The sequence below is a fragment of the Diceros bicornis genome, chromosome 37 (genome assembly GCF_020826845.1).
Source record: "Diceros bicornis minor isolate mBicDic1 chromosome 37, mDicBic1.mat.cur, whole genome shotgun sequence".
NCBI classification, from domain to species: Eukaryota; Metazoa; Chordata; class Mammalia; order Perissodactyla; family Rhinocerotidae; genus Diceros; species Diceros bicornis.
This window is the reverse complement of record NC_080776.1, coordinates 16956442-16981943: the sequence shown is the minus strand read 5'-3', so window position 1 is coordinate 16981943 and position 25502 is coordinate 16956442. Positions and strand designations below refer to the sequence as shown.

Sequence of the window (25502 nt, the reverse complement as noted above, 5' to 3'; positions counted from 1 at the left end):
TCTGATCTGCCTGCAGCAGCTGCCAACAGCAAAGCCCCAGACTTTCTCAAGCCCTGCTTCTCAGTTGGGGCCCCACTGGGCTATCTGATCAGCCTAGAGCAGTGTCAGCAAAGTCCCAGGATCTCCCAGACCCCACTCCACAATGGAGCCAATGGTGGGCAGTCCCACCCACCTGCAAAAGGGACAGCACTGCAGTCCTGGGATGTCCCAGACCCCACTCCACCAACCAGGCACTGAAGCAGTATTGTCTCCCTGCCTTTGAACCAGTGGCATAACCAGGCCCAGGGGCTTGTCCTCCACCCACAGAAGGTCACCCAGTGAGAGCAGGCAAACCAGGAAAGTACCTTTTTCCCCTGAAGGTGGCACCAGCAGAGACTGAGCAGAAACCTCGGCAGCACCAGAAAAACAAAGCAGACCACAATAACACTGCAAGGGCTCAGAAAACTAAACTGCCCTTGGAACTAAAGCCCACAAGAGTAGAGCAGAACATGTATACTAAATCTAAACATGCGGACAGCCTGCTAAAATAGATTTAGAAAGGATCAAGAATCTCCTAACATAATAACCAAAATGTCCAGGGTACAATAAACAGGAAAAGGCAATCAATGAACACCAATACCCAGGATACAGTAAAAAAATCATCCATTGTACCAAGAACCAGTATCGGTCAACAAAGACCAATACTGAGACGAACGAGATGTTGGAACTATCCAACAAGGATTTTAAAGGAGGTGTCACAAAAATGATTCAGCAGTCATTTAGAAATTCATTTGAATTTGTAAAGAAATGCAAAATTCATTTGAATTTTGAATGAAAACATGCAAAATCTTAAAAAATAAATAGAAGTTATTAAAACAAACCCAATGGGAATTACAGAACTGAAAAATACAACAGCCAAAATGAAAAACTTGCTGAATAGGCTCAACAATACAGCAGAAATAACAAAGGAGAGAATCAGTGAACTTGAAGACAAATCAATAGAATATATTCAATCTGAACAACAGACAGATAACAAACTGAAAAAAAAACTGAGCAGAACCTCTTAGCCAGTTAATTGTACTACATTTATGAATACGGACCAGTGGATCTCAAAAGTTTTTGCCTCAGGACCACTTTACATTCTTTAAAGTATTGATGACTCCAAAGAGTTTTTGTTTTTGTAATATTTTCCATATTAAAGTTGAGTTTTTTTTAATTTAAATAGCAGTAATAAACTCATATCACGTTAACATAAATAACATATTTTATAGAAATAACTATATTGCTCAAAACAAAAAATATAAGAAGAGTAGCATTGTTTCATGTTTTTGCAATCTCTTTAATATCTGGCTTAAAGACAGCTGGATTCTCATCTCTGCTTCTGCATTGAGCTGTTGCTATAGTTGCTTTGGATGAACTATAAAGAAGAAATCTGGTCATACACAGATACGTAGTTGGAAAAATGAAGAAACGTTTTAATTGCCTTTTCAGATAATTATGGATATTCTTCTTTGATACTACAATAAAACTTAAAAAATGGTAGTTTCATAAAGATTGGTTGTAATATAGAATCTGAAAACACATCAATGAACTCTTCATATCCTGTTACATTAAAATCTATTGGTCCATCTCACACTTTCGAAGGATATTTTATCCACATGTGATTTGTAACATCATGCACCAGATATTTGAAAAATATCAGTATACTGAGTTATACATATCTTCTAAATGTTGACATAGTTCATAATACAATATCCAAAAACTCGCATTTGTTAATATCACTACCAATATCTATCACAGGAAAACTCTTTTACTGTTGGTAAGCTGTCAAGCTCATGGTGGTACATATAAGTTTACTGAAATTCTAATTTTTGCTTGAAGGCTCAAATTTTACCCCTGGCAAGAAATGCTGACAGTTTTTCTTGAAAGTTTCAGGCTCAGGCTTTGTTCATTTTCAAGAAAATGTCTGTCAAATGTCCAAGTCTGAAAACCATGTTTGTTTCTCAGTCAGCCTTTCAAGTAAAAATGGTGTTCCCTGAAAAAAACAGCTAGTTCATCTCTCAACTCAAAAAACTGCCCAACTGCTTTCCTCAAGACAACTGTCATACATCACTGTGCAGCAGGAGTGCCTTATGAGTATTTTCTATTTCATCACTCAGAATACATGTACTCATATGTCAGTATTTCACTACATTCATAAGCCTTACTGCATCACCAAGGACATTCTTAAGTGAAGCTGAGGGGTTTTTTTTTTTCCTACTGCAAGTAGGTGCCAGTGCAGAAGACAATGATCACTACTAGAGTTGGTGCCACTGCCTTGATTTCCAGTAAGTCACCATCAGTTTCACACTGGACTGCTTTTGCACCATTAGTGCAAATGTCAACACAGTGGAAAAAAGCAAATGATACCTTATTGTTATTATGAAAAGAGATTTGACCTTGAGGCCCCACTGAAAGGACTCATGGGCTCCCAGGCATCCCCCTACAACTTGAGAATCACTGCTATAGACCGTAATTTGATATAACAGATAAGATTCCAGCAGCATTTCAGATCAAGGGAAAATAAAGAATTCTAATGAAACACTGTATTTACTTTCAAAAGCACTGAGCCATTGAGATAGAATGTGGCGGAGGTGAAAAGGCATGTACCTGGTGTCAAACAGATCCAAGTTTGAGTTCCAACTCAACTCTTTACTTATTTCATGGTACTAGTAAATAATCTCTTTATTTTTCTCATCTGTGGATAATACCTTCATTTGCTGCTTGAGGTTAAATAATGTGTATATAAAGTACCTGACACACAGTCTCGCTGAACAGCACTTATTATCTAGCTATGAACCAAATACCACCTTGTGACATATCCTACATGGTCACCTTGTATTATTACTTAAACTGCATCTACGCCTTCTCTCCCCAGCGAGACTGTAATGTCTTTAAGAGAAGAAAACGTGTGCTTTTTTATACTCCCAGGAGGACCCCTCCTCAGAGTGAGTCATGGTGATGTATGCACAGTAGGCACATGATTTGGCCAGGTTCAAGTACAAGCAACACTGCGAAATGGACAATACTTACACCTTCCTCTCTCTGGCTTCCATTGCTGCCTCAATGGTGCCTGCTTCTCCCCATCATCTTCATGATCTTTCCATTTTCTCTCCTACCAACATCTAACTCACTAGACTGTGTGCTCCTAAGTCGATCTTCTCCTTATCCCTAGTGTCTACCATGAAATTTGGTACAAAAGAAATGTTCACAGTGCTGGTTGAACACGTGAACTAACTGGTAGGTGACTGGATGAATGTCCCCAGATTGCTTAAAGCAACTGACACTCCCTGTCTGTATAGCATGTGGCCTTTCAGAAATCATCAACACCATAACCAACTCCCTCCTTCCTCAAATACCATTCTCAATAGGCTTTTATGAAATCTCTCCATATTTTTCTCCACTCTGTTACTTCTCATTCCCCTTTACCGGTTCCTCCTCTTCTGCCTGACCTTTAATACTGCTGGTCTTTAGGGTTCAGGTCTAGGAATTCTTCTCTTCTCACTTTACATTGTTTCCCTATATAAATTCACCCATACTCGTGGCTTTAATTACCATCAATATACCAACAATTACCAGTTGGAACTTTCCAGTCTGGACCTCCTCTGGGTTCCAGACACATAGATGTCTCGCCTGCACCTCATACAAGTTCAGGATTTTTCTCTTCAATCCTGCTTCTCCTCCAGAGTTTCCTTCTCAGGGCCAGACATCACCACTCACCCAGCTGCATAACCACAGTCTTGGAAGGAATTCATCACAACAGTCTCAATGAGTTGGCACAACCTAAGCAGAGAACCCAAGCAACTGTTGTGTAATGAAGTGTAACATTTCAGAACAGAAAAATCATTCCAAATGATTTTTGTGTGTGTGTGTGAGGGAGGTCAGCCCTGAGCTAACATCCGTGCTAATCCTCCTCTTTTTTTTTTTTGCTGAGGAAGACCGGCTCTAAGCTAACATCTATTGCCAATCCTCCTCCTTTTTTCTTCCCCAAAGCCCCAGTAGATAGCTGTATGTCATAGTTGCACCTCCTTCTAGTTGCTGTATGTGGGACACAGCGTGGCCGGAGAAGCGTTGCATCGGTGCGCGCCCGGGATCCGAACCCAGGCCGCCAGTAGCGGAGTGCATGCACATAACCGCTGAGCCACCGGGCTGGCCCCCAAGTGCTTTTAATGACTCAACAAAACTGCCCAGAACTCCATGACACAGCAGGCAAACAACTGTAATTAAGAGGCTAGTTTGACATAGTTTTGTTTTGTTTTTTTCCCCAAAAAGTAGTTCTTTTATATCAAAGACTGGAAACTAAACTCTAGTCTAAGAAGCAAACTTACAAAGGAAAAAAAGAGTGGTTGGAGAGCCAATCACTGCAAATACTGTTCTTATTTCCTTAGAGTGAAAATAGGCTTCTTGTGCCACACCAAAATTTTCAGCAAATATGGATATTACAACATTGTTAAAATCTTTTTAAAAACCTACTTACATGCCACATGTTCTTGAAAGGATTTAAGGGGGCTTACAACGACAAATAGAATACAAAAAGCTAAGATTGGAAGTAGATAATAATCAGTTGTATTTTGGGAAAATTAATAAAATTGGATTTCTACCACACAATGTACAAAAATACATTCTAGGTTGATTTAATATTAAAAATAAAATATAAAATGGTCTAAATAATAGAACATATTTATATCTTAGTGTCTGTAACTGGCTTTTTAAGCATGATGTGAAACTCAACAGCTAAAAAAGAAAAAACCGACAGATTTGTCTGAAGTAAATTTTAAGTTTCTACACAGTAAAAGATACCACAAATTTAAAGGCAAATGATAATCAGCAAAAAAATTTCAACTATAAACACAAAGCTTAAAAAACTTAATAAAAAGAAGTCTAAAAACGATTTTAAAAAAGAAAATGGACAAAAAGTGTGAACAGTCAATTTGCAAAGAAAGAAAGACAATGATCAACAAACAGACCAAAATGAAATGTTCCCAACCTCATTAATAAGAAATACAAAATAAAATAACAGATACGATGTACGATTTTTACCCATCAGATTAGCAAAGATTACCAAGACTGATAATACTCAATATTAGCAACGTTGAGGAAGTAGCCATTCTCACTTACGGTTGGTAGACATGTTAGGTGGCTCCTTTGAAGGGGCCACCACACCTTCAGGGCGTTGAGGGTGATCTTAACTATTCTTTTATGTATTTTTCAAAATTTGGTTATAAGTAAATCTTACTTTTATAATAAAAAAGTAAGAGAAAAATAAAAACAGAGAAAAATGTAGAAAAATTATAGGGATCAACATTATTAGGATATAAAATCTTACAGGTCAAGATTCTTATAAGGTTATTTGAATACTCAAGATACAGCACTTTGAAACGTACAAGGTTCCATCAATTTAAGGCATCATTATCATCAAGGACTGTTTCTTTCCTGTTCTGTAATTTTAAGTTTTTTGCATTATAAATAAGGGTACTCAAGATGCACTATTTATTATTGAGGAAAGCAGGCATTCAATAAACAGTTGAGTAAATAAATGATATAAACAATGATTAAGTATTATAATCATAATCTGTAACTCAGGGCAAGGTTGAAAAGAATTAGCCCACACAGTATAATCTAACATCCTAAGGAAATGCATTAAAAACATTTACCAAACAAATTCACAAAATTCTGCTTTCTTTATCACGACTCCCTTGTTTCTAATAAAATGAAAAATGTTAAAAGTCTTTAAGTTGAATACTAAATATTAGTTGGATGACTATACAAATGGATCTAGAAAATAAAGTGCAAAATCTGAAACATGTACATTTCACTATTTCACTGTGACAAAACACCAAGGCAACAAGCTCACCCTTCCCGTGATCACTAAGCTTCAATATAAGCATGAGGCTGTGGCGTGTGCCGTGAAGAAAACAAGCAGGAAATGGACACAGATGCTCCCAGGAATACATGCTGTTCTTCAGTGATTGTTTCCCACAGTATCTTAATATTCTTGATCTTCTCTTGTTGTTATTATTATGCAGTAGGAACAATTCCCAAAGCACCTAGGTAAGAAGCCACTCCCCCCCAAATTCTGCAACATACTAAAAGGTTACGCTTCAAAAGATATGAGTATTCTGGGGCCGGCCCAGTGGCTTAGTGGTTAAGTTCGCAAACTCTACTTCGGCGCCTGGGGTCTGCGGGTTCAGATCCTGGGTGCGGACCTACACACTGCTCATCAAGCCACGCTGTGGCAGCGTCCCATATACAAAATAGAAGAAAACTGGCACAGATGTTAGCTCAGGGACAATCTTCCTCACCAAAAAAAAAAAAAAAAAAAAAAAAAAGATATGAGTATTCCTTGGTCAGATCATATTCAATCAAGAGATCAAGAGAAACCTTTAAAGTGCTGAGACTATTAACCAGTTAAATTAATGTTTACTTAGTTCCTTCTCCTGGCCAAAAAACTAGGGGCCTGCACACAGTAAATAAAAGACAAAAACTGTCATAACTGAGTCCGTTGAAAAGCATATATTCAGCACCTACTCTGCACGACGCTCAAAGAGCTTATGCATTAATGAATGTGACCAAGATGAAAAGGGAATGCCCCATGTCCAATTAGCCGTATTACTGCTAGGTACCTTTAGTCATCAGGAATTTAGGGAGGGAGAGGGATAATCCAGTGGATGCCAACAAGAGAATACCCCTGACCTATACGTTATCCAAAAGAATGTGGGAGGACTGAAAGTAGAGGATCAGGAAGCAAAACCAAATTGCTTTATGGCCAGAAGCGATAAAGGTAGCATGGGAATGATTTAGCGGCAAGTGATTTCTTCCTGTTTGATCATGTTATTGCAACACTTACCCGCTATTCACTACTACCTTGGAAACTTGCACTTAATATTTGGCTCACCAAAGACTGGAATTCAGAAATAAAGTGTCTAACATGCTAAGTGATATGACTTCATTATAAGAGCATCATTAAGGCAAAGGTCACAGGCATGAGTCTAAAGCCTTTCTTGAATCTAAGATTGCTATTAGAACCCTGGACTTTTAGAGTTGGAGCAGACCTTAGAGATCACCTATCAGACCCGTTCACATTTCAGGAAGAGTTCTAGGCATTCTACTTAATACACATCATCTCATTAGACTCACTCATTTAGTCAACAAATACGTGAGTGTGTATTTACACACCAGGCTTTACTCTCGGTGCTGGAGATACCGCAGTAAGCAAAAGAGACAAAGTCCCTGACTTCATAAAGCTTTTATTCTAGTGGGGGAGACTAAGCAAGACAAAGAAAAGACAAAACAAGGGAGCGGGCTATGAAATATCTTGAAAAGTTGGAAATTCTAGAAAGGGAGGTTTCACTTTACTTACTTTTGAGGGAGGAGCTAACAAGCGTGAGAGTACTGGCTATGCAGACACCCAGGGGAAGATTATCCCAGGCAAAAGGCATAGCAACTGCTGAGACCCTGTGTGGAGGCACGCTTGGCCCATCCAGGAACACCAAGAAGAGCAGTATTGCTGGAACGCGAAGCAGGGTGAAGACAGAGAGGCAAAAGGGGGCCAGATCCTGCAGGGCCTTGGACATGATGGCCTTTCTACTATAAGTGAAATGAAAAGCCATTGGAGGGCTCAAGCAGAAGAGTGACATGATCGGATTTATGTTCTAACAGAATCACCCACTGCTGGGTTGAAAACAGACTGAAGTGGGGCGAGGGTGGAAGCTCTAGCAAGAAAGAGAACAGTAGCCTTGGTTGTGGCAAGAAGTTGTTGAATTCTGTACATATTTTGAAGGTGAGCTGGCAGGATTTATTACTGGAACAAATGTGGAGAGTGCAAGAGAGGAGAAAAAGATGAGTCCAAGGTTCTGGCGCGAGCAAGCGGGGGAATGGAGCTGCCATTGACTGAGATGAGGGAGACCACAGGAGGCCCCACGTGAAATGCACACTGGACATCCGAATGAAGACTCAGGCTGGCAGTTGGGTACTCAGGACTCCTCAGGATGGTTCTGAAGCCTTGAGAATAGATGAGATCACCTAGCAAATGAGTATAGATAGAGAAAAGAAGTCCAAGAATGGAGCTCTAGGACAGTCCAACATTAAGATCAGAAAGAAGAGGAGAAGCCAACAAGATGGACCAAGGAGTGACAATGAGGCAGGAAAAAGAACAGAGTGTGTGTCCTGGAAGCCAAAGGAGGGCGGAGTGATCAAATGGGTCGGATGCTGCTGGCAGGTCAAGTAAGGAAAGGACTGAGACGCAGCCAGTGGATTTAGCAAGGTTGGAAGTCACTGGAGATCTTGAAAAGGGCAATTTCAGTGGAGGGTGGAAACATGACTGGAGTGAGTTCAAGACACAAGGGAAAAGAGAAATTGGGGACAACATTCTTTCAAAGATGTTTACTGGGAAGGGAAAGAGACAAATGGGAGAGTAGTTGGAAAGAATCAGTAGACCTATGAGTCAGACTTGACAGATCACAACATACTGCCCAAGTTACAAAATTTTTATATGGTGAGAGTCAGTTATTACGATCTCAGAGCTCATGTTCTTAACCTACACTCCACAACAAAGAGAAGAAAGCAAGACATTCATTTATCAACCAATTTATGGGAAACAGCCCTGCCTTCCTGTAAGCACAGACTATGTAAAGTTGTGGAACGCTTAAAGAAAACAAGCTATTAATCTTAACTTAAATTTTCCTATATACTATCTCTCATATCTAGAGCCTTTTCATGTTATTTTAATTGGAATTCTAAGAGGGAGAAAAGGAGTGTCTTGACTACAAATGTTAACTTCACACTGGAGAAAGTTGCTGTCCAGGCCCATTCTTGCCGAGAGGCCCAAACTTTTCACCGGGCAAGTATATTTGGTCATCTACTGCTTTGTGGCAAGTTCTGCAGACTTTTTATCTTACATTCTTCTTATTTTTAAAGTGAGTTCTGAGTTAGAAGCCAAGAGCTCTGTTCCTATGTCTGTCCCTAACAAGCTGAGTGACCAGGGGACTTTCACTTATTCTGTAAGAGTGACCATGTCCTCACCTACGAAACAAAGGAACTAGGCAAGTTTATTCTACTCTAAAACTATAGTATTCTATGGACTTATTTCATAATTCCTTAACTCATTGGATCAAGGACTGTGACTTTCTTTAAAGGCACAAAGTGTTTACGCAGTAGGCCCTCAATAAATGTGTCGTCCATTGATTGATGGTACAGTCTGGAATACAGTCACTAATGTAAAATGCTTTGTTGCGTATGTATTTTTCTTTTCATACCTCAACACACCTTGACTTGATCATTCTGGTACGTTGAAAATAAAAAGCAATGTGGTTCTCCTCGGTGTCTTCCCTTCCAGAAACCAACATCCCAGGACACCACCCATCACCACCTCTCCCTCCCCATCCACCACATTCCTAACCAACCAGACAGCATTATAACCCAGCAATTTAACAGTTTAAAGATTTCCTAAAAGAGTCGATTTAAAAGTTTTGAGGAACAGAGTCCAGCATCTGAAGGAGTGAGGGGTCCGTCTTCGGAAGCGCCCGGCTTCCTGTCCCACATGGATCACCCACTCGGGGACGCCGCCGCCCCCGAGGGTCCCCCACCCTCCTCCAGCCCAGACCGCCCCAGCGCCAGAGTCCAGGGCCCCGGGTGAGGGCGGCGGGGGCACAGCCTGTACCTGGCGGGTAATACCGGAGCAGGAGGCTCTTGAGCTTCATTTTCTCGCTCGCAGACCCCTCGCGGACTGGCTTCGTAGCCATGGAAACGGCCAAACAGCCGCGAGACACGGGCGCGCATGCGCGGGCGCCTCCGCGGGCTCCCGGGGCGCAGCCTGCTGGGCGGGCAGCCCGGGGCGGACGGGCGCCGGTCCCGGGCCCAGCGAGGCGCGAGCGGGCAGCGCGCCCTGGCCCCGCGCCGCATGCATCTGCCTCGGGGTGCCCAGGGGCGGGCGGGGACTCCTGGGCGCGGCGCTGCGAATCCCGGATCTGCACCCCTCGGTGCGAGGGGTGAGCAGGGACTACGTCCCCTCGTGTTCTCAGTAAGGGTGACCTCACAAGGGGCGGGGCGCGGCCGGGCACCGCCGGGCTCGCCCGTCACCCGGGCCGCGCGCAGTTTAGCATGCTGGATTTCCGATAAGGAGGGATGGAAGAAAGCTCCCGCTCCAGGTTACCTTTCCCGGCCCCTCCTCATGCCCTGTCCCTATCCTCACAAAAGAGAAATGACCTCAACGTAATAGCCTTCGTTTCCCGACGCTGTGCCATACACTGCGCTAAGCGCTTTCTGCACCTGTGTTCATAGAGTCCAAACAAAGGTATGAGTTACCCATCATTTAATATCACCGCCATCTCCGGGATGAGAACGGAGAATTAGAGAAAGTGAGGAACTACCTGGGGAAGCAACCTAGTGAGTGGTGGAGGCGGGATGGGAAGGCGGGTGTGTCAGCAGCCTGTATCTGGAAGCCTACTCCTGTGCTCTCAACCATGAGTTTAAGGCTTTGGAGGTCTTCTCTTGGCCAGTTTTATTTCTTGCCAGCATGGATTCTTTGCCTGTCAAGTCTAGTTTCCATCAGGAAGACTGGACAGGTAGAGTCAGCTAGTCAGATTGTCAGTTTCCTCTAAAGAATTTGGCCAAAGTCCCTAAATCGGAATTTCCCAAACTTGAGCAGTTCCTGTGTTATCTTCACACCGGGGGCCACATCTCCTTATCACCCCTATACCTCCATATCTAAGACTTTTCTTTAAGTTCTTACAATTACTCTAAGTTGACTCCCTTGTTTTACTTCACATTTTATAATGTAATTTAGAAGAAAATTGTTAATACTGTAAATTAAAATTTTATATAATTTTCAATGAAGAGCTGCAGGTAACTGTAAAAATAAATGCAATTTTTTAAAATGTTATTGAATTACTCTATACTATTGCCTGCCAAAGACTGTAAACAAAGGCTTTCTCTTTCTTTTTTTTTTCAAGAGGAAAAATTAGCATCTATTTGAAATTTTCAAGGCAGGTAGGCTAGCACTCAGCTAAGCCTTTTCACTTCATGTACTCAGAAGTTTGGAGAGATGACTGAAATGCGAAAATCTTTTCTACTAAGTGATACAACTAAACCTAATACAAATGGGCAACACATAAAATCATGTATTCCCATCAGAGGTAAGCATCCCGTACTTTGGAAACAGGGAACCAGATGAAATCTAAGATACCTTCTAGCTCAAACTTCCTCTAATCATTAAGACTCTGGAAAGCGTTTAAGTAGGGAGAGGCAAAGAGTTCATCTGTAGAAACTAGCAGATTTTGTTTATCCGTATTATTCCTTATGCTCATGCCATTTAAGATGACACCTTTGGAAAAATAGTAACTTTACAGTGGAGAAATATGGTAAGGACACAGCAATTCTCTGTTTCCTGCCCACAGTGCCTTACCTGCCTCTAATCATGAGAACATCAGAGCAACCCAAAATGAAGAAATGGTACAAAATGACTGTCAAGTTCAAGAAAGAAAAAGATAGACTGAAAAACTGTTCCAGATTAAAGGACACTAAAGAAATAGAACAATTAAATGCATTGAGTGATCCTGGATCCTGGACCAGGGAAAAAACTTAGCTATAAAGGACATATTGGGACAACTGGATGAAATTTTGAATAAAGATTGTGGTTTAGATGGTATTATATTGATATTATATCAATATTAAGTTTCCTGATTTTCGTCATTGTGATTATATAAGAGAATGTCCTTGTTCTTAGGAAAAACACACTGATTTCTTTAGGAGTAAAGGGATGTGATATCTGCAATCAACTCTCAAATGGTTTTGAAAAAATGTATATATAAGTATAGGAGTGCATGTGTGTGTGTGTGTGTGTGTGTGTGTTAGGATAGGTAGATCAATAAGAAATGATAAAGCCCATGAGCAAAATGTTGAATCTAGGCAAAGGGTCCCTATTGAGGAGTTCCTTGTACTATTCTTGCAGGTTCTCCAGAAGTTTGAAATTATTACAAAATAAAAAGTGGCCTTTGTTTCCCACAGGCCAAGCCAGGCTTCAGAATGTTCCAGATGTAGGTGACAATCACAGAATTACTTGGCTCCACTTTTGTTTTAAGAGAGCCCCAAGTTCAGGTTCAGTCCTGTTTCACCCCAATTCCACCTCCATCTTCCTCTAGTCCAAGAGCCTCCATCATTGTTTTCTACTCTTCACCACTCCCTCCATTCCCATGAGTTCCTGTCCTTTCTAAGTGGCTCTTTTCTTCCTGTTCCAGGTGGATGATTTCCCCTACTTCCTTGAACCAAACTTTTAAATGTTGTCTTTTTGCTTTTTAAAAAAAGAATTCTAGCTCGGCAGATTTTTTTTTTTTAATTTTTTGTTTATTGCAGTAACATTGGCTTACAACATTGTAAAAATTTCAGGTGTACATCACTACACCTCCACTTCTGCACAGATTACATCATGTTCACCACCAAAACACCAACTACAACCCATCACCACACACATGTACCGAACCATCCCCTTCACCCACCTCCCTCCCCACCTGCCCCCCAGCAACCACCAATCCAATCTCTGTCCCTATGTGTTTGTTTATTGTTGTTATTATCTACTACTTAATGAAGGAAATCATACGGTATTTGACCTTCTCCCTCTGACTTATTTCACTTTGCATTATACCCTCAATGTCCATCCATGTTGTCACAAATGGCTGGATTTCATCGTTTCTTATGGCTTAGTAGTATTCCATTGTGTATATATACCACAGCTTCTTTATCCATTCGTCCCTTGATGGGCACTTATGTTGCTTCCAAGTCTTGGCTATTGTGAATAACGCTGCAATGAACACAGGGGTGCATGTACCTTTACAAATTGGTGTTTTCAAGTTCTTTGGGTAAATACCCAACAGTGGAATAGCTGGATCATATGATAGTTCTAACCTTGATTTTTTGAGGAATCTCTATACAATTTTCCATAGTGGCTGCACCAGTTTGCACTCCCACCAGCAGTGTATGAGAGTTCCCTTCTCTCCACATCCTCTCCAACACATGTTGTTTCCTGTCTTGTTAATTATAGCCATTCTGACGGGCGTGAGGTGATATCTCATTGTAGTTTTGATTTGCATTTCCCTGATAGTTAGTGATTTTGAACATCTTTTCATGTGTCTGTTGGCCATCTGTATATCTTCTTTGGAGAAATGTCTGTTCAGGTCTTTTGCCCATTTTTTAATTGGGTTGTTAGTTTTTTTGTTGTTGAGATGCATGAGTTCTTTATATATTTTGGAGATTAAGCCCTTATCAGCTGTATGGTTTGCAAATATCTTCTCCCAATTGTTAGGTTGTCTTTTCGTTTTGTTGATGGTTTCCTTTGCTGTGCAGAAGCTTTTTAGTTTGATGTAGTTCCATTTGTTTATTTTTTCTATTGTTTCTCTTGCCTGATCAGACATGGTGTTTGAAAAGATGTTGCTAAGACCAATGTCGAAGAGCGTACTGCCTATGTTTTCTTCTAGAAGTTTCACAGTTTCAGGTCTTACATTCAAGTCTTTAATCCATTTGGAGTTAATTTTTGTGTATGGTGTAAGGTAAGGGTCTACTTTCATTTTTTTGCCTGTGGCTATCCAGTTTTCCCAACACCATTTGTTGAAGAGACTTTCTTTTCCCCATTGTATATTCTTGGATCCTTTGTCAAAGATTAGCTGTCCATAGATGTGTGGGTTTATTTCTGGGCTTTTGATTCTATTCCATTGATCTGTGTGTCTGTTTTTGTGCCAGTAACATGCTGTTTTGGTTACTATAGCTTTGTAGTATATTTTGAAATCAGGGAGTGTGATACCTCCAGCTTTGTTCTTTTTTCTCAGGATTCCTTTAGCTATTCGGGGTCTTTTGTTGTTCCATATAAATTTTAGGATTCTTTGTTCTATTTCTGTGAAAAATGTTGTTGGAACTTTGATAGGGATTGCATTGAATCTATAGATGGCTTTAGGAAGTATGGACATCTTAACTATGTTAATTCTTCCAATCCAAGAGCACGGAATATCTTTCCATTTCTTTGTGTCTTCTTCAATTTCTTTCAGAAATATTTTATAGTTTTCGGTGTACAGATCTTTCACCTCTTTGGTTAAGTTTATTCCTAGGTATTTTATTCTTTTTTGTTGCAGTTGTAAATGGGATGGTATTCTTAATTTCTCTTTCTTCTACTTCGTTGTTAGTGTACAGAAATGCAACTGATTTTTGTATGTTGATTTTGTATCCTGCAACTTTACCATATTCGTTTATTACTTCTAAAAGTTTTCTGGTGGATTCTTTAGAGTTTTCTATATATAAAATCATGTCATCTTCGGCATATTTTGATATCTCTCCCTTGGCTCAGGGAGCTTAAGCCAAGTTCTCCACATCAGTGGTTAGAGAACTTCCTAACCACCACCACCCCCATCATATCCAGAGCCATCTTTACCAACTCTGGGGCACAGGACCTTGGAGGTGAGGTCCAGTCTTCCCATGACCCATGCCCACCAGAGGTCAGCAGCCCTCATCTCCGTCTTTGCTTGAGAGTCGTTTATCTGGATGTCCAAGCACCCTGACTGTCCATTCAGTTTCCAAAGTTCTTCTCACAGTTTCTCCTGAAGATCTAAGTCCTCTCTGCTCACAGGACTCCTCGTGTTCTGACTTGACAGCCCAGAATCCTTATCACAAGTATCCAATGTAAGTCCCTGTCAGGGAAGAGGGAGAATCCCCCTTCGCCATTTCCCTTAAGGTTCTTCTGGCTGGCCAAATAATTGAAAAGACAGGTTAGCAGGAGAAAATAATACCAAGTTTAAAAACATGTATACATGGGAGAAACCAGGGAAACCGAGTTTCTCAACACAATGGCAGAGATTCTCGTCTTAAATACCATCTTCAGCTAAAGACAAAGGAGGATGTTGGGGGTGGGTGGTGTTTTGGGGTTTCAGAGGGCAAGAAAACAATTTACGTGAAGAGGGAAATGTAAATGTTTGTCAGACAATGCTCTGCAGGGCCACCTATAGAGAATGTGGCCGGAGAGACAGGAATTATAGTAATCAAGTGTATGTAGATTTAAGTCTTCTTCTGTCCTGATAAGAGTTTTCACAGATAGGGTCATCCCCCCCTTTTTCCACTACACAGAGGGAGACACCTTTACAAATGTAAATATTTGGTAAACAGAACTTTGTTAAGAATGGGCTTAGCGAGGACCTGCCAGTCTGTCTACGCCCAGAGTTAAAGTCCTGTAGGCAGTTTGGGGGAGGTCAAATGTCTGTGAGAGAAAATTATCAAGGTAAAGAGATTTCAGGGTGGCCAATTTTGATCTCCTACATCCCCCATCCGTCTCTCTAGGAAGGCAGTAGTCTTGTATGCAAATGAAGCGGTGATCCGAAGAGAAGCAAGTGAAGTTCGTGAGTGCAGGCAGATTTCACTTTTGGCCTTGGCTTGCCTTGAGGTTAAAGCTGTGCTTAATTGACTCACCATTTACTCATTCCCGGAAGCTGCTGCACAAATCTCTCACCCTGAATAAATGACTGTTTCACTCTAAATCACCCCGGTGCAGAGCCATTAGTTATGAATGATGTACAGCAATCTGTAAAAATCTGCAAAAACAAAACTCCTGCATTGCCCAGATGATGGGTGCTCATCCCAGTGTGGGGCTGACTTGGTGTGACTTCCTCACAACACTACTGCAGAGATCTTCCTAAAACGTTTATAATACTTTTAATCAGTTCATGGCATTTGGTGTTGATTTGACCATTAACTCATTAGATCAATAATTGCCATTCATATGGATTTGTACATATAAATGTAATATTTGACTCTGGGTTTCTTCCCACTGATACCTGCCTTGAACAACCAGAAACTAAAAAATTGGTAGCATTAATTTTACTCCCCTTGAAGCCACTCTGGGCTTCAGTTCTCAAAGTGTGGTCCCTGGACCAGCAGCAGCATCACCTGGGCACTTGTTAGAAATGCAAATTCTTGCCCCACCCCACCACCTACTGAATCAGAAATGCTGGTGCTAAGACCCAACAATCCGTGTTTGAACAAGTTTTCTTAGTGATTCTGATGAAGGATGAAGTTTAAAAACCACTGCGCTAGTGCAATAAGTTACATTGGCTTGGCCAGGGCTGCGTGAAATTGGGCACCCTCCCACTACAATCAGGCCTTTTGCATTATGAACAGCCTTCCTTGATTGTCAGTGAGGTAACCGGTTGCTCAGCCACACCCGACAATGTGAATGAGACCCAGAAACGACGTGGGAAGAAGCTGGAGTTCTCTACGTAGTTGGGTTTCAGTTGCTCCAATGCCCTGAATGGACATCAGACTGAGGTGGGGATAAGAAGGTCCCTGGGAATGGGGGAGGGAGGTGGGGAGTGGGAGGACCTTGTAAGTGGGAGAGGGAGAGAAGGATGAGGAGAAGGATGAAGTGAGGGGAGCAGGAGTCAACCTAGGGGATCCAGATTCAGCATTGAGGTGGGACAGGTGGGATAGGAGTAGGGGTTCCAGCTACAGCAGGGTTTGGCAGTTCCCATTTGACCCAGCTCCTCCTGGAGAGCGCCATGGCGTCAATGAGAGACTGTATCACTAGTCTTCGGGGCCCTCATTGAGAGCAGTAGATAAAAAAGAGAGATGTAGTTCCCTCCTGGTGAGAAAGGCAGAAAGACGAGATCTGGAAGTTCGGAGCCGGGCAGTAGAGGTCAGCGGTGCAGCCCAGTTAACAGTGGCCCCACTCCTGCAGGCCTCCGAGCAGAGGGGCTATATCATGACAGGGCACACCAGTGACACGTGGCTTTTTACCTTCTTCCCATGCCTGCCTGCACTTTCACTGCAGAACTCAAAAATCATTTGATCTTACCTGTGACCGGAAAACTGGCAGGGCTGGGGCCACTAATTGAATCATTTAATAAGTATGACTTGAGGACCTATGAGCGCCAGGCATGTTACAGGTACAAGGGATCTAATTCTGAAAAAAAATATTTCAGGAGGATCATTCATAAAAGAAACAGACTTCAGGTGCGTTTGAAACTACTGCATTTACAGAGAGGGGGCACGTCTCTAGATGTGACCACATTTACATGCCCTGATGGGTTACTGCTGGGACATACAGGTCACACTAGCAGGGCTGATAAGCAACAGCTTTGCCACTTGTAATTCCTTAGAGCAGAATGCCCACTTGAAGCCCGGCTCTACATCTGCCGGCGATGTGATCTTGGGCAAGATCCACAACACCTATGGCTTCAGTGTCCTCATTGGGAAGACAAGAGTGATGGCAGTATCTGATTAATAGTGTTGTTGTCACTGAGTTTGCCTCATTCAGAAACACTAGGTAAGTATCAGGGATGGGGTTGATAACAATAAGCATTTATTATTCTAAGCTTGGTTGTTTGAAATTGGGGGAAGGGTGTCTGCATATTGTTCCCATTTAAACTGATAATCTAGGTCAATCAACAATTACTCTGAAAATCATTTACATGCAATTTGGAGTCCTTTGTGTGATGCTTGACAACAAGTATGCCTTACTAATTATGCTAATTAGTATAAATATTAAAACTAGTTTACATTCCATAAGACATAACTACTTTCTCTGTGGATCCAAATAGATTTGGCTTCTTAAGGAAATGGCCTGTAAGGATTTAGGAGGAGAGGGTTCTATCTCTTAACAGGTCTAGAGTTAGTCCAAAGAAGAACAGCAAAGGTGTAAAAGGACCTGAGAATGTCCAGAATGTGAACGAGAGGATCTGGGGTGGGCATGACGCTACCTTACGTGCCTGGAACACAGTAGATCCTCCATTAGTGCTTGATGCTTGGGAATTTGGAGGATCCATTTGGAAAAGGAAGTAACTGATTATGTGCAGGTAGAGGGCAGGGCTAAGAGAGCCAGATACACAGAGGCAGATTTCAGCTCAATATAAAGAACTTTGTGCCAGTTTTCCAGTAATGGACTAGGCTATCTCAAAAAGTACTGAGAATTTCCCAGCATGGGAAGTGTTCTAGCTGAAGCCATTTGACCAGCTGCCAGGATTATTGTAGAATACGATGCTAAATTGAAGAAGAGACAGGACTAGATAAGAGGTCTAATTTCCCTTTCGATTCTGCAATTCCATGATTTTGTGCTGTCACTATGTTTTCACAAGGAATCTGGAAAGATGAACAACAGTGGATTGCTAGTTGGAAGATAAAAGTTCCAATGCTGGCCCTCTCATCAATGACCTTTAAGCAAGTCATTTGTCCTTCTAACCCTCAGTTACTCATCTGCAAATGGTTTTCTTTCATTTCATTCAGCTCTGGCATACCACAACTTGCTTACTCATGCTCCGGGCTTTTATTATTGTCATTCTTTCCACCTGAGAAACCTCTCACTTCATCTGTTCTAAAGTCTTACCAGGCTAGAATCACCTTCTCCACATGCTCAATTCAGTTTAGTACAATGGTATGTGGTGGGTGGTGGGTTTCACATCACAGGCTCTGAAATGTCCCTAGGGGGCCATTCCTGCCTCAAGCCCCCATTCAGAAGACTGCATCTGGCCAGTTTTCAGATCAAATTCATGTGAACCCAGTGATTCCTCAGTCATTTCATGTTTAAAACCTCATTATATTCAGAGCTTTTATTTGTTTTTTCTTCCTCCAATAAAGTTTATTCTAAACTCCTAAGGGATCTTACGCAATAGCCGCCTATCATAGATTGATGGAGAAAAGGCCTGAAATTCTCAGTCTTGGTTCTCCTCAGTCCCGCGCTCCTACTTGCATTTGCAACCCTTGCCCTACTCGTCAGGGTGCTCCCTGCCATCTTGATGCCGCCAGTTGCCAAGATGTAACCCTGTGCTGCTGTGGATCCCAGTGGGGCAGTTTCCATGATCCCAGTGGGGCAGAAGTGGACTGCACACCACTTCTTCATTTCCTCCTCTAGTCCTGGGGACCCTGGAAGAACTCTAGCTCTTTGTTAACTTCCGTGTCTCACTAGGGGGTCCTGTGAACTTTCAAATATCTAAACTCACCAGTTTGACCAAGAGAAACTAGGTCAAACTAGCTGTCTCTAGTCTGCATCCGGTTGCCGTTTCTACCCGATTTCCACCCACTTCTGTGATGATGAAAGCTCCTTAGTGAGGTTTGTGGGATTCCAGTACCATCTCAGAGAAGCTTGGCATCATTCTTCTTTCTTCTCAGATCCCAAAACTCCAAAGAAGTTCTCGCCCACCCTCCTACAACTAACTATAATGAACTGGCTCCATCCTTCCTCCCTCTACCCAGATAAAAGGTCATTTTCTAAATGTGCTGGTGGTAGTGGTGCTGGTGGTGAGGGATTGGTTTGGACTCAGTTCGCTGGTGCCTTCTGCCTGCCTGAGAAAAGGGCCTCGGTTAGACTTGTGAATTACCGACAGGTAGGTAAACACTTCCAGCCATGCTTTATATAGGGCGACCACTAGCCTTTGGGCAAATTAAAAAAGGTGTCACTTCTGGGTTGGGGGATTACAGAGGGTGTCCCGTCACCCTTCTAGGGCCTGCAGGGCCAGGTGTGATGGAGACACTCTCACAGCTGGCCAACTGAAGCTGAGCATGGGCCAGGTTTTGCCCCCCTCATCCTCCTTGGCAGGTCTTAATGAGCTGCCCAGAATGCAGGGGTCCGCCGTGGTCCTCCACAAATGCCCAGGGGGTGTTGATCCTTACAACCCTGCTCACACAAAAGCCTTTACCCCTCCAAACTTCCCTATTTGCCTCAAACTGTCCTGTAGTGCAATTGCTTGCAAGTTGCTCTTCAATGCAGAAGAAGTGGGGGAAAGATGGTGTAACACGGAATTAGGTTAGACTCGTCAAGAGTCAGACTTTTGATGCTTATGTTGATGACCATGTCCTCTTCAGGGAGGCATCATGGCCTAGAAAGAATGCAAATATGAGTGAGAGGAGTTTGAAGTTTGAATGCCAGTTCTGCCACTTGCTAGCAGAGTCACTTTTAGAACCACAGTTTCCACCACTCACAGTGGGTATAATAATAGAATCTGCCTTATGGGATTCTTGTACAGATTAAATGACATAAACAGGTACAGTGCGTGGTCTATCCCTTTAAATTCCTAGGCACCTAAAATACTTTTTCTTTAAACATTATCATACTTCAATTATCTGCCTCTATAACTGAATTATTTAACTCTGGAATACAGAGACGTGCATAATATATCTAATTATCTATTCAAAACAGAATATCATTTTGAGGGATTTTTACAACCCATTGATGGTTATTTAGCTGCTGAATAATCGCTTGGCAGTAGGGGGCAGCAGTGTACATGCGTTATACATGAGCACTGGTTTCCTTCCAAAACTCCAGCAGGCAAAGGAGACTAAGGTTTGCACAGACCACACACCTTCATTCTGGCTTCCTGAAACCTATCTTTGAAGATCATTCCTTGGATATACCAAAAGAGTACATAAGACGAATTCTCGTTTGTTTTATTGTTTTATAATTTTGTGCTTATTTGTTGAGGTTTTGTCATTTGAAGGTGTCCTTCTCTTTGCTTCAAAAGACTATCCAAATGTACTGAGCTACATTTATTTGTTGTTTTCTATTGCATTTAACTTTCCCTATGTGTTATTACTCTTTTCTTAACCATAATTTAATATATTTGAGAGGCAAAAAAACATCAATTTTTGAATATATAATAAAATAGTGATAATTACAGGTGACAGAGCTATAAGAAATCAAAACCTGTGGTTTCAATTACCCTGCTAATGACACACAAATATGCTAGCAATAGTAATAATTAAATTTACTGAGTGCTTACTTTGTACCGGGCGCTAGCTTAAATGTATTACACAAATTATTACCTGATTTAATCTTCACAAAACTTCCATGAAGTAAGGACCATTGTCCCCATTTTACAGCTGAGAAACTGAGGCTCTGAAAGGATAAGAGCTTGAGCTTCCTTCTCCCTGGGTATGGACTTTTTTCCTCGTTCTTTTATTTAACCAATTTTTTTCCTTGCCTTTTAGTCTAAATTTTTTACTTAAAAAAAAAACCTAAAATTCCATTTTCTACTACCTTCCCTTTGAGGAATGTAGTTCTTTCACCACAAATGAAGAACTGCTATCATACTACTTCCCTGAGATGAGTCTGTGCCGACTCCAGTGCCACAGTCCCCGCAGGACTTACTAATGTCTAACAAATGCCAAGACAGTGACAGCTTTGCTCTCTCTCAGCCAGGATTTTGACTTCGCGTGTGTCTGTTGACCTGAATACATGCTTGCTAAAAGGTAATAGTTTAAAACAGAAAAAGGAAAAAGTTAAACAGCCCTTATTTTGTTTTGTTTTCCATGGGAATACATGCAAAAATACTTTAAAAAATAAAACCTTCTGAGACCTATGGTAGTATTATTATTGTTGTCATTGCTATTGTTATCGTTTTTCCCAGGACTTAAATCCCCTGGACTGCCCAGCGTCTCGGAGTAGCAATATTCCTGGGTAATTATGAGAAGATGTAGCTGAGCATGTCTCAGCTGCTCACTGTAAGTGGAGTTCTGAATCTTGTCTCCTTCCCTTCTTTCTCGGACCCCGTTAGCACTCCCTTCCTTCTCGAAGCTTCTTGGCTTTCGCCTGCCTTTATGATCTATTTTGCTCTTTCTCGTGTTTTAGTCCCACATTGCCGTCTCCAACTCGACCTATGTAATGGCATCCTTTTCCCAAACCAGCTCCTCTTCACAGGTTTCCCAGACTTCCCTTTCTCTTTTTCCTCTTATTTAATCAACTGATAAGTCCTTTTGTCTCCAAAACTCTTATATGGCCACTTTGGCAGATCTGGCAGGTTGGCTCACCCAGCAATGTTTCATCTGCCTGGGAGGACGCGCTAGCACCTGCTGGAGACCGTAGACATCCTCACAGCCCGGGTTCCATGCGGGGCCTGACTCCCCCCAAACTGGTGATGCCTGTGCCTTCTGGAAGCAGAAGCAATGTCAGGAGGCAGAGGTTGTGCTGCAGCTGGTGAGCTCAGTCACTCAGTCATGGAAACAGTGCCATTTTCCTACAGCAGCTTTAACAGAGTTTTCCATATCTTGTCTCTAGCTTCATGGATATTGAGAAGCAGAGTGCAGGCCATCTAGAATGCCTGCAGTATTGTGGTCCCAGAACCATCAGCTGTGTGCTGGTATCCTCATTCTCTGCTCCCCGATTATGGCAGAGCTGGCCATATACTTGGCTGCCCAGCTCTGCAGTGTTGTTTTGGTAGACCTACTTAGAATTTCTCCTCAGAATCTGTTCTTCTAGACCTCCAATGAGTTGGAAAGCTTCTTATTCCCTGTTTTGATCACTTTAGCTCAAAATAGAGTCCTCTCTAATCATTCACTGCTAAAAGAAGTGATTGGAGGCAACAAATTCTCAAAGATAGGAATCTGGGAGTGGCTCCCTGGCACGTTCAGGTCAGTGACGATTATAGAATGAGATATTGAGAGTTGATAGCGAGCAGGGACTTTGATCATCTCACCAGCCCATAGGAGATGATGCTGGTTTGCTAGATGATGACACTATGCTGATAAGATGGAGTTAGCAAGAACTAGCAGGATACCCTAGTAGGCCCCATGGATGCAAGTGGTTCAAAGATAAATTCCATTAATGCAAGGACCTGCCACCTTACAGATGTTTCTGGAAGACCAATATTCTCAAGCTTGTTGGCATATTAGCTTCAAAGAGAACAAGAAGATGCTGCACTCTGCACCCCATCTAATTAAGAGGCAAAAAACCTCATGGGAATGTTAGGACACTTTGAGGTGAAAGTCTCAACTCATTTACTGGGTAATCTCTAAGGCAGCTAACTTTGAGTGGGAGCGAGCGTAAGGAGGGTTCTCAATTCATCCAGGCTGCAGTGGAAACAGCTTGACCACTTGGCTCTTATGAGTTAAAGGATGCTCAGGATGATGTGGAAGGCCTACAAGGAGCCTTGAAAGAAGAATCAAAGCTCAGACTCCTGGGTTTTGAAGCAAACCATACCCTCGTCTTTAAGTAAATGTCCTTTTGAAAAATAGTTCTTGGCTTGCTATAGGGCCATTGCAGAGTCTAAACACTTGACCAAAGAACCAATTGGCCTTGTAGATAGAAGGGTCCACCCTGAACTGGGAGTTGTCTGGCTCATCAAGCCATAAAGTCAGGTGTAACCAATATCACACTACCAACAGGAGGGAGCAGTGTTTATGGGATCCAGCTAGAGCAAACCCTGAAGGCATAAATCAGTTGTATGAACTAAGCTTATACCCCCAGTGTTCTACCCTGCTGCCCTGACATCTTTTCCTCTGCCCACGCCTATGGCCAAGTAGGGAGCTCCTACAGTGGACTGAGGAAGAAAAAAATTCAAACAATTTAAATGCGGCTTCACAAGTTGGAAGTGGACTACCGCTAAGTTAGTCTCAGTCAAGGGCAGCCCTCAGGGCCAGTGGAGAATCAAAAACCATGCTCAAGACGAAACTTGGAACAGCCTGTCTCAAAATTCACTTTGCATGGAGCGGGAAAGATGGACTGGCAAGTGAGTGATTGCTATAATTTGGACAAATGTTCACGGAATTGGAAGGAAAAAATTGGAATTTGGTGGCAAAGAAATCTAGAGAAGAGGAAGGTAGGGGGCATCTCAGAATGGGGCCAGATGGTGAGAAGATTTATGTCTTATATGAATGCTTACCAAAGACCCCCACTGGAGTGAAGGTTCTCAATGATCAAGAGAAAAAAGCAAACCCACACTGGAGCTGTTAGCCAGCCTCCCCCAACGAAATCTACTTTTTGCTCCATGAGCTCGTGAATAAAGTGACTATAGAGGCAGGGATGAAGGTAAGGGAGGGCCCAGACGGGATTTCTTTTCACCACACTGTCCTATCTGTTGCCACTGGGCTGGCCTGCCTGCTGCCACTGCTGAGTGTCCCAATAACCCTCAGCAGCAACCAACCTTGAATCTCATTCTTGCACCATGCCCCGAGTACCAGGTTCACACCATCATAAGGCTGATTATATTGGAACTGCTCCATCATGGAAGAAACAGGAAATTACCCTCAGTGAAAAGAGCCTTAAGCTGGAAAAGAATTTTCCTGTTCTGCCTACCACGCTCCCTCTTGCCACACAAGCTGCCTCTGCATTGCTATAGGCTGAATGTGTGTCCCCCACCCCGAAGAATTTGTATGTTGAAATCCTAATGCCCAAGGTGATAGTATTAGGAGATGGGGCTTTGGGGAGGTGATTAGGTCATGGGTTGGGCCCTTATGAATGGGATTAATGCCTTCATAAAAGAAGCCTGAGAGAGAGCTTCCTATCCCCTTTTCCCAAGTGAGGACACAGCAAGAATTCTGTGACCAGGAAGAGGGCCCTGACCACCTGACTGTGCTGGCACCCTGATCTCAGACTTCCAGCCTCCAGAACTCTGAAAAATAAGTTTTTATTGTTTGTAAGCCACCCACCTGTGGTATTTTGTTATAGCAGCCCTAACAGACTAAGACATGCATCACTATCATATCCAGACAATGTTGCTTCTGAACAAAGACTCATGTCCATGCCCAAGAATTAGCCCAAGAGTTAAGACAGTCAAAGGATTCCCTGCTTTTACCACAAACACAGGCCACTGGAAGCAACTGGCCCACAGAGTGCTCAGTTCCAGGGCCAGGTGGAAAGCGAGACTTGGTTAGAGTGGGTGTGTTGTTCGTGATGTGGTAATTCGCTCTGCACCAGCAACCATATTGGGTGCTGATTCCTCCCACAGTCAGAATACATTGTTCTGGGATCCAAAGGATGGAAGTGAGAGCAGCATCTCTTAAATTTCCACCTAATAATTCACTCACAAAAGTTTGATTATCATTTTTTTCAACTGTGGTTCTGCTGCTTTAGAAGTCTGAGATCCTGAGGACAAAATTATTCCCCCATTAGACACAACCATGTTCCCATAGCTAAGAACTGCCCTTTGGCCACGTCAGGTTCCTTGTGTTCCTGAGTAAATAGGTAAAAAAGAGGGGTTACCACATGGACTGGGGAGATTAAATTGGTTATCAAGGGGCGATGGAGTTCCTGTTAAGTTATTCAGTCAATGGGAGAAACCTCAAACCAAAAAATCCTGTGTGGCGGCCCCATACCGTGCATGGCAGGCGGTAGAAGCCAATGGAAGACCATGAGAACCCATATAACAGTACCTCCCTAAGATTCATGCCCTTCAGAAATGAAGGTTTCAGTTACCCCTGAATAAAGAACACTAACCTTCTGAGGGGCTGGCTGAAGGCAAAAGGAACACAGAATGGGCAGTGGAGCCATGAAGATATAAATAATAAATACCGAATCAAGCCTCATGATCAGTTGCAGAAATGAACATCATTGTAGCTGACATATTTCTTCTCTCCATGCTGTGTCATAATTTTTTCTTCTCTTTCCCTTTTCCATACTATTCTACTATTTATGGCTTGTTGGTGGATGTTAACTTTATAATTGTTGTCCATAGGTTATAGTATAACAATGCAGAGCCATGATTAAACAAAAGGAGGAAAGACCCGACAACATAAATGGACTTGAAGGCATTATG

General features: G+C 42.3%; 1 protein-coding gene across 2 annotated transcripts in view; it reads right to left on the bottom strand.

The window, feature by feature from the left end:
* Window positions 1-9994, bottom strand: part of DAW1 (dynein assembly factor with WD repeats 1) — a 50130-nt gene extending 40136 nt beyond the window's left edge. For both annotated transcript variants that reach the window (XM_058533142.1, XM_058533141.1), the window contains exon 1: window positions 9677-9994. In XM_058533142.1, coding sequence (XP_058389125.1) covers window positions 9677-9758 — 82 coding nt within the window. In that variant the 5' untranslated portion in view covers window positions 9759-9994. The remainder of the gene's footprint in view (window positions 1-9676) is intronic.
* Between the last annotated feature and the right edge of the window lie 15508 nt (window positions 9995-25502).